We start from the raw sequence: 13,472 nt of genomic DNA on the forward strand, positions 1-13,472 counted from the left end.
GAAATGCAAATACTTTATTTCTAACTACTTAAATATTATTGAGAAATGTTGAATATGTTAAGGAAAGGAGTTAATTTTAAGATGAATCACGCTTTCATCACTTTGCATTATTTAAGGCCAGGGTCAATTTATCTTGATGAAAAAACACTAAAGTCAGCAATAGATGTTATATATTTTTGTAATTTAAGTTTGGCCTGTTGAAAATCCTTATGCATCATTGACCCAATTATGTAATTTGACTTCAATAAGCCCTCAACAGTTCACCTGACGGTGGTGTAATATTGTGTTGTTGTTTTTCATTGTATCTCATCTTCCCAGGATGCTTCGATGCAAACTTGGAACTTGTTTTGGTGGAACATTAGCACATCCCTGACATTAAAATGGCCAGTCGCCACAAAAAAAAAAGATAACAGCTGCTAGCTTGATTAAATTTGTACTGTTAGTGTCCCAGTTGCTAATTTGCAATCTTCAGCATGTAGGGGTTTTTAGCTCACGGGTTGTTTCCTGTAGCGATGGGGGACTTTGAAAACACAGGTAGTGGATGTGGCGTGTGGGGACTGAAGACTCGTACCCACAGTCTGACTGGTTTTACATCACTTCAAACTATACCATTATTGGAGAGAAAAACAGTAAAATCCGTCAATAGTGTATGTCTGAATATCTTTAACCAAACTACACCCATGTAGGCTATTCCACGTGATCTCCTTTTGATAACTGATGCATTTTTTTTTCATTTACATCCACTGAAACTGTTTGAAGTTGCTCTGAACTTCTGTGCCGCCCTGCTTTTAGAGCATCCCTGTCTCTGGGGCCGAGTGGCAAAAGAAGCAACCGTAGAGGGATTTTTTTTTTTCAGCTGTTGCACTCTGAACTCTAAAACCAACTCTTCCGATATGAAACAGTCATTTTACCGCACCTACTGTAATCTGCACTGTGGATTCAGGTTATTTGAGATTGATTTTTACACCTACGCTGTTACATAAGCAGCTGTGTGAATACATATCAATGTCCTCGCTTCTGTCTGAGGCTCAAAGTCTTGTTGAATAGCTGGTATAACTGCTCTGCTAACCTGTCAGTCCTTGCCTCCTCCTGGCTGCAGCCTCCTCAATGTGTTGATTGGATACTGGAAAATGATTAACCCCCTGGTGAGGGTTCAGCCGTATTAATTTACTGCAGCTGCTGGATCGTCCTTGTTGAACACGTGCGCGGATAAATGTCTCAAATGCCGACTAGTCTTCATGTTTTCCGTATTTTAACTTGGCCTGGCATGTCGCTGTGAGGTCTGCCTCGCTAACGACATCTTTTTTTTTCCCAAAGAGTTTATTAGACAGGATTCACAGCAGCAGTAAGTTGTTTAAAAGAAACTTCACACAGAGGGACAGTTTTCTTTGACTTCTAAGAGGATAAATGTTACTCCCCTGTGGTGAAATTCTGGTCATAATCTCCTGTTTTTGGTATTTCAGCCACTAATCCTCATTGGCTGAAAACCGCATACATCCATGCTACTCCTAAAACCTTTAACCTCCCACTGTACAGGCTGCAAGCAGTAAAATCACAAACCCATAAATATGTGGCTGTATAACACTGGGGGACTGATCTCCCCGAGTGTTAGAAAGACTCTTCCTCTTCCCATTCTGCTCCCTCTCCTTCATTTGCCGTGTGGGTAACAGCATATTCTAAAGCTTCTGTCTAAGTTAATCTGGCCACATCATTTTTCTTCTTATTCTAACATTCTTGAAATAATAACTAATAATGATAAATATGCATGTTATATTATTAATACAAAATAATAACTAAGTGTGGCTAAATAATAAAGTTACACACTACATATGTGCCAAGTATTTTTTTGATTGCTGTTGCATCAATCTGCAGAGCAGACTGAGCAGGCAGGAAGTCAGCCAAGAAATCAGAGAGAATTCTGCCAGTTTTCAAAATAAAAGCAAACTTGTAGACAAAAAAACAGACAAAAAAGGAAGCTGTTTCACCACATAGCCTGCTGATCCATGGTAGAAGCATAAAAATCAAAGAAAGAGACCCAAATCAGCAAAATCTCAGTAAATAAACATAATCAAAAAAACAAAATGCAGATCAAAACCGTGGCGCAGATGTGCCGTGTCCAGTGTAGAGCTTGAGATCTGTGCCTGAACCTGATGGAACCTGATTGATTCAGGTAGGGTCGAGCCTTATTTCCCACATATTTTAGGGGCTCACATTGAGCATTATTATATTTATTAATCACGTTCAGAACCCACATTTTCTCCTGTTACATATTGCCTGAAATGTGACCAGTGTGTTATCTGGTGGTATTAGTAATTACTGAGGCAGAAGAAGAATTTCAACATTAATCAACATAGTAATGAAGAGATTATAAATTGTGCATCAGTTTGACCTTTGCTGCAGCTTCAATGCCACTTTTACTGCCTGTGATCTGTCACTGTCTGACTGAACAGCCTAATGGAAGAAATATTTTACAATTCTTCATATTATAAACTCACAAAATTCATTAAAACAAGTCATTTGGTGTTTGAAAAGCCATTCTATTAATCTGAGACAGATTTCATACTCTGCTCTGTTCAGAGGTTGCAGTGCCACGTTGTCAGATATAGTCGGCTTAGTAAAGTCAGTGATCACTCAAGGCGAAAAGGCAAAACTCAAAAACATTTCTCAGTCACTAGTGAGGCTTTAGATACATTCTTCCGGAGATCTTGTCCGTCTTCAGTCAGAGCTGCAGTCTGCTACAGCCAACTGTTGAAGGTAAATCCATCACAGGCTGCGTCTCTGCCAGTATTTCAGCCAGAAGTGTTTTGAATCTGTTTTTTCACACTTTGGGTTTCTCTTGAAGTTTTGTCTGAGATTTTAAATGTCGCAGCAAACAGCTCGATGATCCTCAGTCTATTTGATCCCTTGTTCAGACAGCGAAGCCAGACTGTACGTCCTCAGTAGTGTAATTGTTTAGTTACATGGCATATGGCTTTGTTTTTAAATATACCTCAGTATATTCCTTTATTATTTAGCCTTTGCATGTTTTATTTGAGTGTATAACTGTGAGAGTGTGTAAATGTTTTGTCTTAAGACTACAACTTAAATGAGGCCCAAAAAGTTGAGCTCAAAAAGGACCCAAGCCTGACAAAAATCTGTCCGAACCCAACCCAAACCCGACCCTCATTAGGATTAACCAATTACTGCCTGATGTCTTTCTTAACAAGCTTCCCTCTGTGTACCAAAAAGTAATAATAATAATAATAATAATAATAATAATAATGATAATGATAATATCAATGATAAAACCCAAACCCAAAGTAAACCTGTCAGGTCCTGTCGAGTCCATTCAGGTTCTGACATGGATTTCAAGCTCTACAGAAAACATTGCATGTAGCTTTTTCACTTTTTCATTATTTTAGAGTCATTTTCATAAATAAAGAATGTTTTGTTTTTGTTTATCATTACTGTATACAATTGAATGAAAATTCAGAAAAATGTCAGGCGGTAATCAGGTTTGGGCTGAAATATGCTAATGAGGGTTGGGTTTGGGTTGGTTTTGGGCAGAATTTTGTTGGAATTAGACCTTGTCAGGATCAACTTTTCAGGCCAGATTAATGCTCTAGCAGCAACAGGTTTAGCTGTTTCAAGCTTTGAATTCATTCACACGGCCATTTAATGGGGCATCACGGCTCAAAACCAACAGTACATTAACAATAAGTGACGATGTATGAAGACAAAACAGTGGCTGAGAATTTGCCTGATCAGCCACTATCAGTAATTAATACAAAAATACATTATCAGACTGTAAAACCCATGTGTGCCTGTGTTAGTAATAAAAAAATAAGCAGTATTAGAGAGTGCAGGGAGCTTCTGTTTACTTCACAGGAAAATATTACACCAAACTCCCTTCAAGAAATATGACATATCAACAGTTCCAAAAAAAAAAGTGTCTGCAAAATCACATAACTGTAGAAACACAAGATAAAAAGAGCTGCAGCTCCACTGTCAGTTTTTCAATTTGGCATCAGTATAATCCATAAAGATGATTGTATTTATGTACAGACTTTTTGGATTTTGTCGCCTCGACTCATTACCAGTCTCAGTTGGTTAGCTGAGCTGTGAATGAGAGGTGAACGGATGCAAAAACGAGGCTTTCTCACCAAAATATGTGCTGATTGGTGGATCAGATGCACGCCAGATCAAAACCAGACTCTTAACACTGTTATTTTTTCTATCGCGTGTGTATTTCTGGAGGTTTTTTCAGCTGTTACCAAAGTTACTGCCCAGTTTGCTGCTTCCTGTTGGTGCAGATAAAGTAGAAACCACAGTAAGATATATACTCAATATCATAGTAAACTTTAAAACGTGTGTTATTGCTGAAACTGTGCAGTGTTTAGCTGCTTGTGCATTACATTTTTACAATTTTTTGAGCTAATATTAGTGACTCTGGGCAACTCGACTGTTAATTAGCTGTGTTGCATGTAGTTTTAAACGAGGAAGTCTGCAGCTTTCTTTTAAGGGCTCCACAGTCTGTTCAGCACACCTTGTTTTGTACTGGCAAATTAACTCTGTGGTTAATTTGAGAGGGGGTATTACTGCCACATTCTGGGAATCCACAGCACTGCCCATTTGGCTGTGATATAATTGCTGCCCTGCTGTTAGACATTTACCAGTTTAATCATATATTTGTATTATATTCAAAATGTAGGTAGAAAAGAAATCTACTAGAAATCTGGACTAATTTGTTATTTTAAAACAGCCCTATCAGTAATTCAGAGATTAAAATGTACATCAGATTTATTTCCACTCTGGTCCTGGATGTAAAGAGATGCTCAGATGTAGTTTAATGTAAAGTTTTGTGATGGTTCCGTTTCATCGAAGTGGATTTGACACTGACAGACTGCTGTGGAAAGTGTGTTGACCACAGCCTGTCAGAGATGAACTGACTGTCAGTGTCCACAGGTGGAACCCTCCGTCACACTCCTCTGGATGTTGGTGTGTGTGTAAAATTTCAAGTTTTATTTTTCTTAAAATAAGGAACAGATTCCGCTGCAGTGGTTGGATAATTGCACGTGTCGGTTCTGTGTTCCTTGTAGCAGAAATTCAGCAGAAATGAGTTTCTGTACCTTGAAGCGAAACAAAATGGAGGAAGATGACAGTGTTAGGATGAAGAAAATAACACTTGATTGTGTAAGAGTCTTGGAACAAGTTAATTTGTTTTGAAAACGGATGAAACAATTTCAGACCAGTGGCAGAGAAATGCCAAACTGTATTTTTCAGTTTTACAAGAGAAAAGACTCAAAGGATGAAGACTAGCTGGGTTGTTTTGTAAAATGTACGTTTACCTTCCTCACCGCCGGTACAGAGCAGAACTGAGCTCCTTTGACACTGGACAAAAATGATCACCCGTCTCCATCTGGCCTTTGTCTTCAGTGTGAGCAATCTGCATTCACTCCAGGTCAATGGGAGACAACATCAGGACTAGTATGTCATCTTTCAACTTTGTTTCATTTGATGTTATGATGCTGCTTACAATTTACATTTTTTTTTACATTGTACTACCAAAGTCATTAAAGGGATAGTTCACCCAAAAATGAAAATTCAGTTATTATCTACTCACCCTCATGCTGATTGAAGGTCAGGTTTATTTTGTTGTAGTTTGTTTGTCCACAAAAATTAATCTAATCAGTTTGCCTTTTTTTTTCTTTTCTAGATCATAATTTTGACTTTTTAGCTCATATTTACAACTTTTTATCTCATTATTATGACTTACTTTGGGGATATTTTTTTCTTTCAGTGGCAGGATAGGCTTCCAATCTCACGTCTGTAAATTATTAAATAAAAACAAAATAAAAGTCTTATTTTCCACAGTCTCTGGGAAAAGACACAAATAATACCCAGTAAAGAGGGAAATAAAGTTGTAATTGTTTTATAATGGACTGCTGATTTTATAATGATGAAGGCTGTAGCACCCTGAGCAGCCGACTTCTCACATTTATGGCCTCAGAGAAATCTAAATATGTGAGTCATCATCTCTCTGACACAGTGCAGAAACACTGAGATCTGTTAGATCATTAACCTGGATTATATTCTGGCTGTTGTTGCGTCCATCTTAATGTGCACAATGACTCACATCAGATCATCTTCATCACTGTGGCTGAAAATGTAAACAAAGATAATAAAGTGGAGCTACAGGAGCAGCCGTCTTCAAATTGTAGATTAAATAGATATTTCACCTCTGAGGAATATCAGCTTCATCACATTGAAAATGGAAACAGAGCTTGTGTTTCCCATTTTGCCGTGTTTGTCTTTGCTCTCAGCTCTGCGGCGTCTGCTGGGGTGAAATCCTGTAGACCTAATAGGCTTATAGGATAATATCACTTTGTTTCCTCTCCTCTGTCCTTGCTCAGTGCCTGGTGTTTGAAGACGCGCCCAACGGCGTGAAGGCGGCGCTGGCAGCGGGGATGCGGGTGGTGATGATTCCCGACGACAACCTGGACCCCAGCCTTACCCAGGAGGCCACGCTGCGACTCAGGAGCATGGAGGAGTTCGAGCCGCGGCTCTTTGGCCTGCCGGCGTTCGACTGAGCCAGACACCAAAATCCAAAACCTCAAAGTGTAATCCAATCTTTTTGTTTGTCACTGTTCTTCAAAAGAAACAGTCTATGATGGAATTGTTCTCATGGTGCCTGACATGGATGAATATTGATCTTTGTTTGCACTAGTTAATGTTAACTTTAATTGTTTTCTGTCAGATGATACATCACATCTTTGGAAAGTAGTGGAAATGTCAACTTTTGATATCAACAATGCAATTCTTAATGGCAACTTTACTGGAAGTTAAATGTTCTTACATTACACTTAAAGGTTCCTTGGGGAGTTTTAGACCTCTAGTTTTAGACCCCTTCAGGTCCCGGGTCGGGCCCTACTTTCTCTTTGGGCAGACATGTTTCACAGTGGAACATTGTCCAACACATTTGTATGATCTACAGAACATAGACACAATCTTCTGGCAATTATTTGGCAACATAATATTATGCTGGGGTTGCAAACTGTACTCTCTTTCCTTGATCAATCATTGGTAAAAAAAAATAGCAATCAATTAATCAATTAATCATACTTAGAAAATCTTAAGAATTGTACATTTAGCAAACAACCCACAAGTTTTATTTTCACAGCAACATGTTCCATGTTCTCTGCAGTGTTCCACATACCCTTAGAAATAAAGGTTCTCCCTAGAACCATATAGGGTTCTTCAGCTTGTCTTCTAATAGAGCCATTTTTGGTTCCTGTTAGAACTTTTTTAAAAGTTAACTTGGTAAAAGAGTTCTACCTAAAACTATCTGTGAAAGGTTTCAACTAGAACCCCCTGCTAGCAAGAAAACATGTGGCCCTTTTTCTTTCCTCAAATTCTTCACAATAAAAGTGTTGTTTCAGTATTTAAAAGCTTTTATTTTGAAGCCGTACAAACAGGAATTCCACAGCTGAAAGCATAAAATAATGGAGATACCTGAAAGTTCAAACAGCGACAGAGGAGAGAAAATTTCAAAACATAAAGATTCTGTTAGAAGCTACAAAAGTACTGAGAGCTGAACATAAAGACACTTTAAGAAACGTCTTTCATTCTCACATCACAACACTCGCTTGTTCAAGGGGGAGAAAAGAGGCTCGTCACAGGTTGGCCGCGGCCGGCGAGACGTCACTGCAGCCCTTTTGGAGGAGGGTCAGCCTCGCTTTGGCTCCACTCCAGAGTAGGTCCATCTCATTTGTGGCTCTGCGCAGCAATCACAGAAATGCAATTCAGCGCAGTACGATTTTACTCAGTGTGGCCAAATTTGCCAGTGGAAAAGACCCAATGGATCCAAACAATGCCAGATTTAAACATTTTAAAATGATTGGCTTCACAGTGTTTTATGATTAATTCAATGCACCAACACATTTGTTACAGCTGAAGGATCCACACAGTGTGTTTTGGTGAGTAACACTGAATGCACACATCACTTTTGTTTCTTTACAAGAAAACTCCACAGGGCACCTTTAACTGTCTCACAGTAACAAACCTCAGATCCTCCACTGTAGCTACATAGAACGTCCACATTCAAAAAGCTCTTCTGTCATTGGCTGTCCTGCACTGTCAATCATAATTGTGCATTTCCAAATAAAGCAAGTGCCTGTATCATCACTGGGTGTCTTTCAAAAAAAAACATTCCTATGTTGTGTTCTTGTTTGTGCTGCTGTGTCAAAGACAAATCACTTTCCATTTTTCCAGGGTTCATGAAGAAATGATGAACACCATTTTGGAAATAAGAGAGAAGAAAGAAGCACCTTCTTTAAAGAGGTACTTGAAATTTTGAGTGAAAATCAAAACCTTCAAAATATGGTTTTGTCCCAATGTTGGTCCAGACATTTGGAATTTTCAATTTGATCCAGAGCAAAATTACAAGAATGAAAGCTCCCCTGGACGGACCTGGAACAAAAGGCAGAGTGGTTCATCTCAGTCCACTGAGACAAAATTAGAACATTAAGGGTTCTACCTAAGTTTCACCTAGAATCCCCTTAAGAGGTTCTACAGAGAACGCTTTTATGATGCAATGTTTGCCCCTGCAACCTTCTGTGAAGGTTCTATCTAGAACTTTCCTACCTCTCTAAGGGTGCTAACGACAATCCACCCAGAGGGTTCTACCAGGAACCTGTTTTTATCCAAGTATTTTATCTAGAATCAACCTAGGGAGTTCTATTGAGAACCGTTTCATATTATGGTGCAAAGAACCCTTGAAAAAGTTTTTTAAGGATTTCAACAATCCTTAAAGAAAAGGTTCTTTGGAAGAAAATGGTTCTTAATGGAAACCTCAGTCTTGCAAAGAACCCTTGACAAACCCTTCCTTTCAAACAGGGCTCTTCAGAAGCAAACAGTTCTGGGTAGAACCACAGCCCTTCAGGAAGAACCCCTTTAAAACCCTTATTTCTAGTGTAGCCTATGAAACATATAAAGAGCTATATATTCCAGATGTTTATTTGATAATAGATCAATTAAATTTTACATGATCGATCAAATTCTTAATGATAATGAGTTAATAGTTATCATCCTTGTATCATACATGGTCAGAATGTACAAAATGATTGTTAAATATGGTCTGAAAATCTAGACAAGTCTGGGAGTTTGTGTCTGGAAATATACAGAATTTTGAGATTGAAACCCTGAAGTGTCCTTGTCCATGCAAGCAGTAAAGACACAACTCGTCTCCGCAGTATAATCCAGTAAAGAGGCTGCGAGTCGTCCTCACCCTTTCAGCTTGCGTCTTCTTCTACACTTACCACTATCCACATGTCCCCCTGTCCTCTCGCCAAGCAGGTTTTAACGGGTCCCTGCTGGAGGAGCCCGGTGCCGCCGCTCCCTCCGGCTGCTGAAATAGGATTTTATTGCACTCCCATCCACCCCCCCACCCCACCACCCCTCCCATCCTGGAGGAGGGGGGAGTCCCCTCAGCCTCTGCTCATGCTCTCTGTAGTGTGACGTATTTACTCTCTCCTGGCCTCAAGTGTGCTTAATTTCTGTCTTTGTGTGTTTCCAGTTTTCAGTCCTTTCACTTCTCACACAGACCGACTGTCAAACACGTCTCTATTTCAATTTAGATTCAAATCAAAGCCTGCGTGAAAATAATAACAGACCAAAATAACTTCAACATTTTCTCTGCTGTGCAAAAGTGTTAACTTTTCACTATCAAATAAAGAAATCCCAAACACAAACGCACAGCATAATAATTATGCAATTTCCATTCATTTTTAATTCATTTTCTCCTTGACTTTGATTTCAGATTTAATTAGGCTAAGGGTTATTTTCAGAGGAGACACGTTGCAAATGTTTTCAGATGTTCACAGAATCATGTGCAGCGGATGTGCTGCTTCATGTTTAATTAATTTGAGCACAGAATGAAGTCATATAGCTTTGGTAATCTTGTCACACACAGTTCACTGGTTGTACAGTCAGAGCTTATAAGACGTGTGAGTCATTTCCATCACTGTAAAAATAATCTAAATATGTTTTAACTTAAAAAATGAGTGTCCAGGGCGCCTTAAAGTTTCAAGCTGACTAAGTTTTTGTGATTCAGAACATCAGGGTTGAGGCTGGGTATTTTGAGGAGGAAGAGGGAGAAGTGGAAGAGGAATGAGAGCAGTGGTTTCCAAACTGGGGGGCAGGGAAGACCAGGGGAGACATAAAGAGTTGAATGAATATGATCTGTGTAGGGAAATAAACAAACAAGAGTTTGCTGATTTTATTCTGCCAACCTTTATTTCACAAAAATTCACATTATGAATCCTTTTTTTTTTATCAGTGATTGGACAAAAAACTTGCTGGGCGCGGGGCACAACCTTTTTTCGGCTTCTGATGGGAACCATGGCGGAAAAGGTTCGGGAGCCACTGCATTAGAGGAAGAATAAAAGGAGGAAAGAGGAGAGAAATGACAAATACACAGCAGTCTGTCGGCGTAACTGCACTGTAAACCTGAATAGGTTGGCAGTTCTCCAAAAAATTGAGGCCACAATTCTTTTTGAGTCCATAAACTCAAAAGTTTGATGTTATCAGAGTTAGTATGACATTTGCTCTTTGATTACAGTCAAATAAAAATGATCGATAAAGCCAACTCAAATATATTCAGTATTTATACAGTACAGTAAAGTCATATACAGCCAATGCAACTTTCATTCACCTCTCTCTTATAAGTTACAACACAAAACAAACTAACGTACAGTATTTTCTATTAATTATTTCATTTTCACTAAAGTTTACATAAATCACAAATTATGAGTTTAATAAATACAAAGACAGAAAATTCTACTGGCAAACACTGATGTTGAATCTTCAGAAACATGATTTAATGAGTTTGCTGAACTCACACAGTACGTTCATTCAAGTCAGAAGAACTCTTGTTTATAAGCTCTGAAGATAAATCCTAGAAATTTTAAATTGAATAAATAAAATGTGCATATTTATGTTACGTTGCTGAGAAAAGATGAGTTGATTCCACTCGGTTCATTTATTACAGTTCATGGCTTCATATCAGAGATCCAAATTTTACAGTAGATATCAGATAAAAGAATTGTTATTCAGTAACAGAAAGCAGTCTTTGTCAGAGAGGATTTGCAGAAAATAAAAGTTGAGATGAGAACTGTAGCCGTCCACAGTTATTAACCTTTACCATTTTTATGATGAGTTCAAAAAAGGATCCGTGGTAATCAGCTGCTGTTCTGGAGGGCAGTTTTGTCTGGTGTGTGTGTGTTACACACATCAAATCAAACTCCTCTCTTTGTATTTCCCCTGATGATTTAGTTGTTGAGCTGCAGTTGATAGTAACACAAAGACTAAAACACTTTTTTTTGCAATATGCCCATTTGATTTGTCTACCTCAGACTGCTGACGCTGTAGTTTAATATGATGTATGCTGCACACTATACAAATAACCATGATGACGAGGGTCCCCTAACGTTAAAGGCTTATTTTAACCTAAACGTGATCTTTCCTTAAACCCAACTGAATCTTTATCATAAAGCAGATTTATTTTTTAACACTGGTCTGTGACAGTTTCAGAAGAACAAAAACTTTGTTTAATTTGGACGCACTGTACAGAGAGACTATAATAGTCAGGATGTATCCTGGCCCAGAGATTAATGATGATAAAATTGCTGCATTTTTTAGAGCAGTAAAGCATAATGATGTCATTAGAGCTGTTCTCAGTAGTCGTAGATTCGAGTCATACGTTTTTTTCATTTGTCAGTCAGTGTGCACTACAGTTACAGGGTAAAATCAAAAGAAGCACATGGAGAACATTTCAATGAGCAATTAAAGGACAAATCTGTAATATATTTATTATAATAAATCATAAAATCACCATGTTACTCACATCACTTGACGTGAATGCTGCAGTCCTGGTGTCTCCTTTTGAAATTCCCATCCTGGACTGGAATAACTGTTTTGAATGTCTTTTTCACATTAATGTGAGTTCAAATTAATGCCGAATTGTCACAGAACGTGTAAGTGTCTGATTATTAGCTGTTAGAAATCATTAATAATCTTGTAGAAGGCGTAGATGTTTAAAACTGTTAAACTGAGCAAAGTGTTAATGGAGTTTGGCAGCAGTGAGAGAAGCAGTCACTTAACTCCTCATCCAGAGTGTGTTATTTCAGAGCAGTGCGCTTTTGTTTTCAGTCTAACAGGCTTAACTTTTTATTGGCAGACAACTGACAGTTATAATCAACTGATCAATTTACAGTACAGGACATGCGATCACTTGTTATTGCCAGTTAACAAGGTGGAGCGCATCCTACACTTCTGCAGAGCTCCTGCTGTGTCTGTGGAGGAGGGGGCAGGAGGAAACAACTCACTTCAATCATAGAGTATATTAAACAGGATTACAACTTATTTAATACACAGTCTGGCTCCAACTCACCGTTTGGACTGTTGAACTTATTTTTGCATGCACAATGGTTACGTATTGTTCCTTTAAGGGGAATCATAAATACAGTTTTCATAATAGCTGGTGCACAACATGTGCTGGTGATGAAAGAAGGTTAAATGACAAGTTTAAGCTCACCACAGAACTAACTGCGATGGAAGCTGAGCGTAGGTGACACGCCGCAGCAGCAGGGACAGATGACACTTGTTTGCTTGTGCTTGTTTATGCCACTGACAGGCTTAGGTTGTTATTCTAAGTGCCTGACAACATTTTGGAAAGGATTGCGACAGTGTGAGATCTTCTTTTAAAGACTAAGATGCTGTTTTTGCGCAACCCAGAAACCAGAGACCCAAACACATCGGACTCCTTTTGTAAAATATCTTTGTCACCTTCATTCAAACTGGACAGACACAAAGTAAAACTCACCGCAAACATCTAAAATGTAAGTCTTGCCGATAGTAAAGGTTGGCTTGAACAAAGCATACATAATGTACATTCAATCTACTTGTGGAACTGAAGTTTAGGCTTTGAGACGCTGTGATAGACTTGAAGTGATGTGCACTGCAGTCTCAGTTGTGTTGCCATGGAGCATGTTTACCAGGGTCTGTGTCTGTCTCCATTGATTGAGAGCATGAGAAAGTGTATGTAGTCCACAGCGCTTCATTGATGCCTTTCTGCATGTCGTTTCTTTGAAATTGAAATCCAGCTTGTGAGGAGTGTTGTGGAGCTCGGCATCTTCCCTCTCATTTGTGCTGCTCTGACCCATTTCAACATAATGGTTTTCAGAAGAGAGCTAAAATCGTTTTTTTTTCAGCGTGGCTTTTTTTGTCATACTTAAAGCAGCTATCTTTAGACATTTGTGATTGTATAGTGGGTCAGCCATTCAAATGCCCTCACATCACAGTGTGTCTGTGAAGCTGGGTCGCACTATCTTACAGTACACTGGTAAGACATAACAACCTGAACTACATAAGACTTTATTAGAGGGTAATTAAGGACACATAACAACAAAGCTGTACTGAAAACTAAAGTGTCATAT

At 38.7% G+C, this 13,472-nt stretch overlaps 1 protein-coding gene across 1 annotated transcript in view; it reads left to right on the forward strand.

Moving 5' to 3' along the window:
- Nucleotides 1-6,790, forward strand: part of pudp (pseudouridine 5'-phosphatase) — a 46,324-nt gene extending 39,534 nt beyond the window's left edge. Inside the window, exon 4 of the mRNA XM_084713729.1 lies at nucleotides 6,393-6,790. Within this exon, the coding sequence (XP_084569855.1) occupies nucleotides 6,393-6,569 (177 nt within the window). The 3' untranslated portion in view covers nucleotides 6,570-6,790. The remainder of the gene's footprint in view (nucleotides 1-6,392) is intronic.
- Nucleotides 6,791-13,472: the final 6,682 nt, after the last annotated feature.

Source organism: Lutjanus erythropterus, chromosome 24 (assembly GCF_056507025.1).
Source record: "Lutjanus erythropterus isolate fLutEry1 chromosome 24, fLutEry1.hap2, whole genome shotgun sequence".
Classification (NCBI taxonomy): domain Eukaryota; kingdom Metazoa; phylum Chordata; class Actinopteri; order Lutjaniformes; family Lutjanidae; genus Lutjanus; species Lutjanus erythropterus.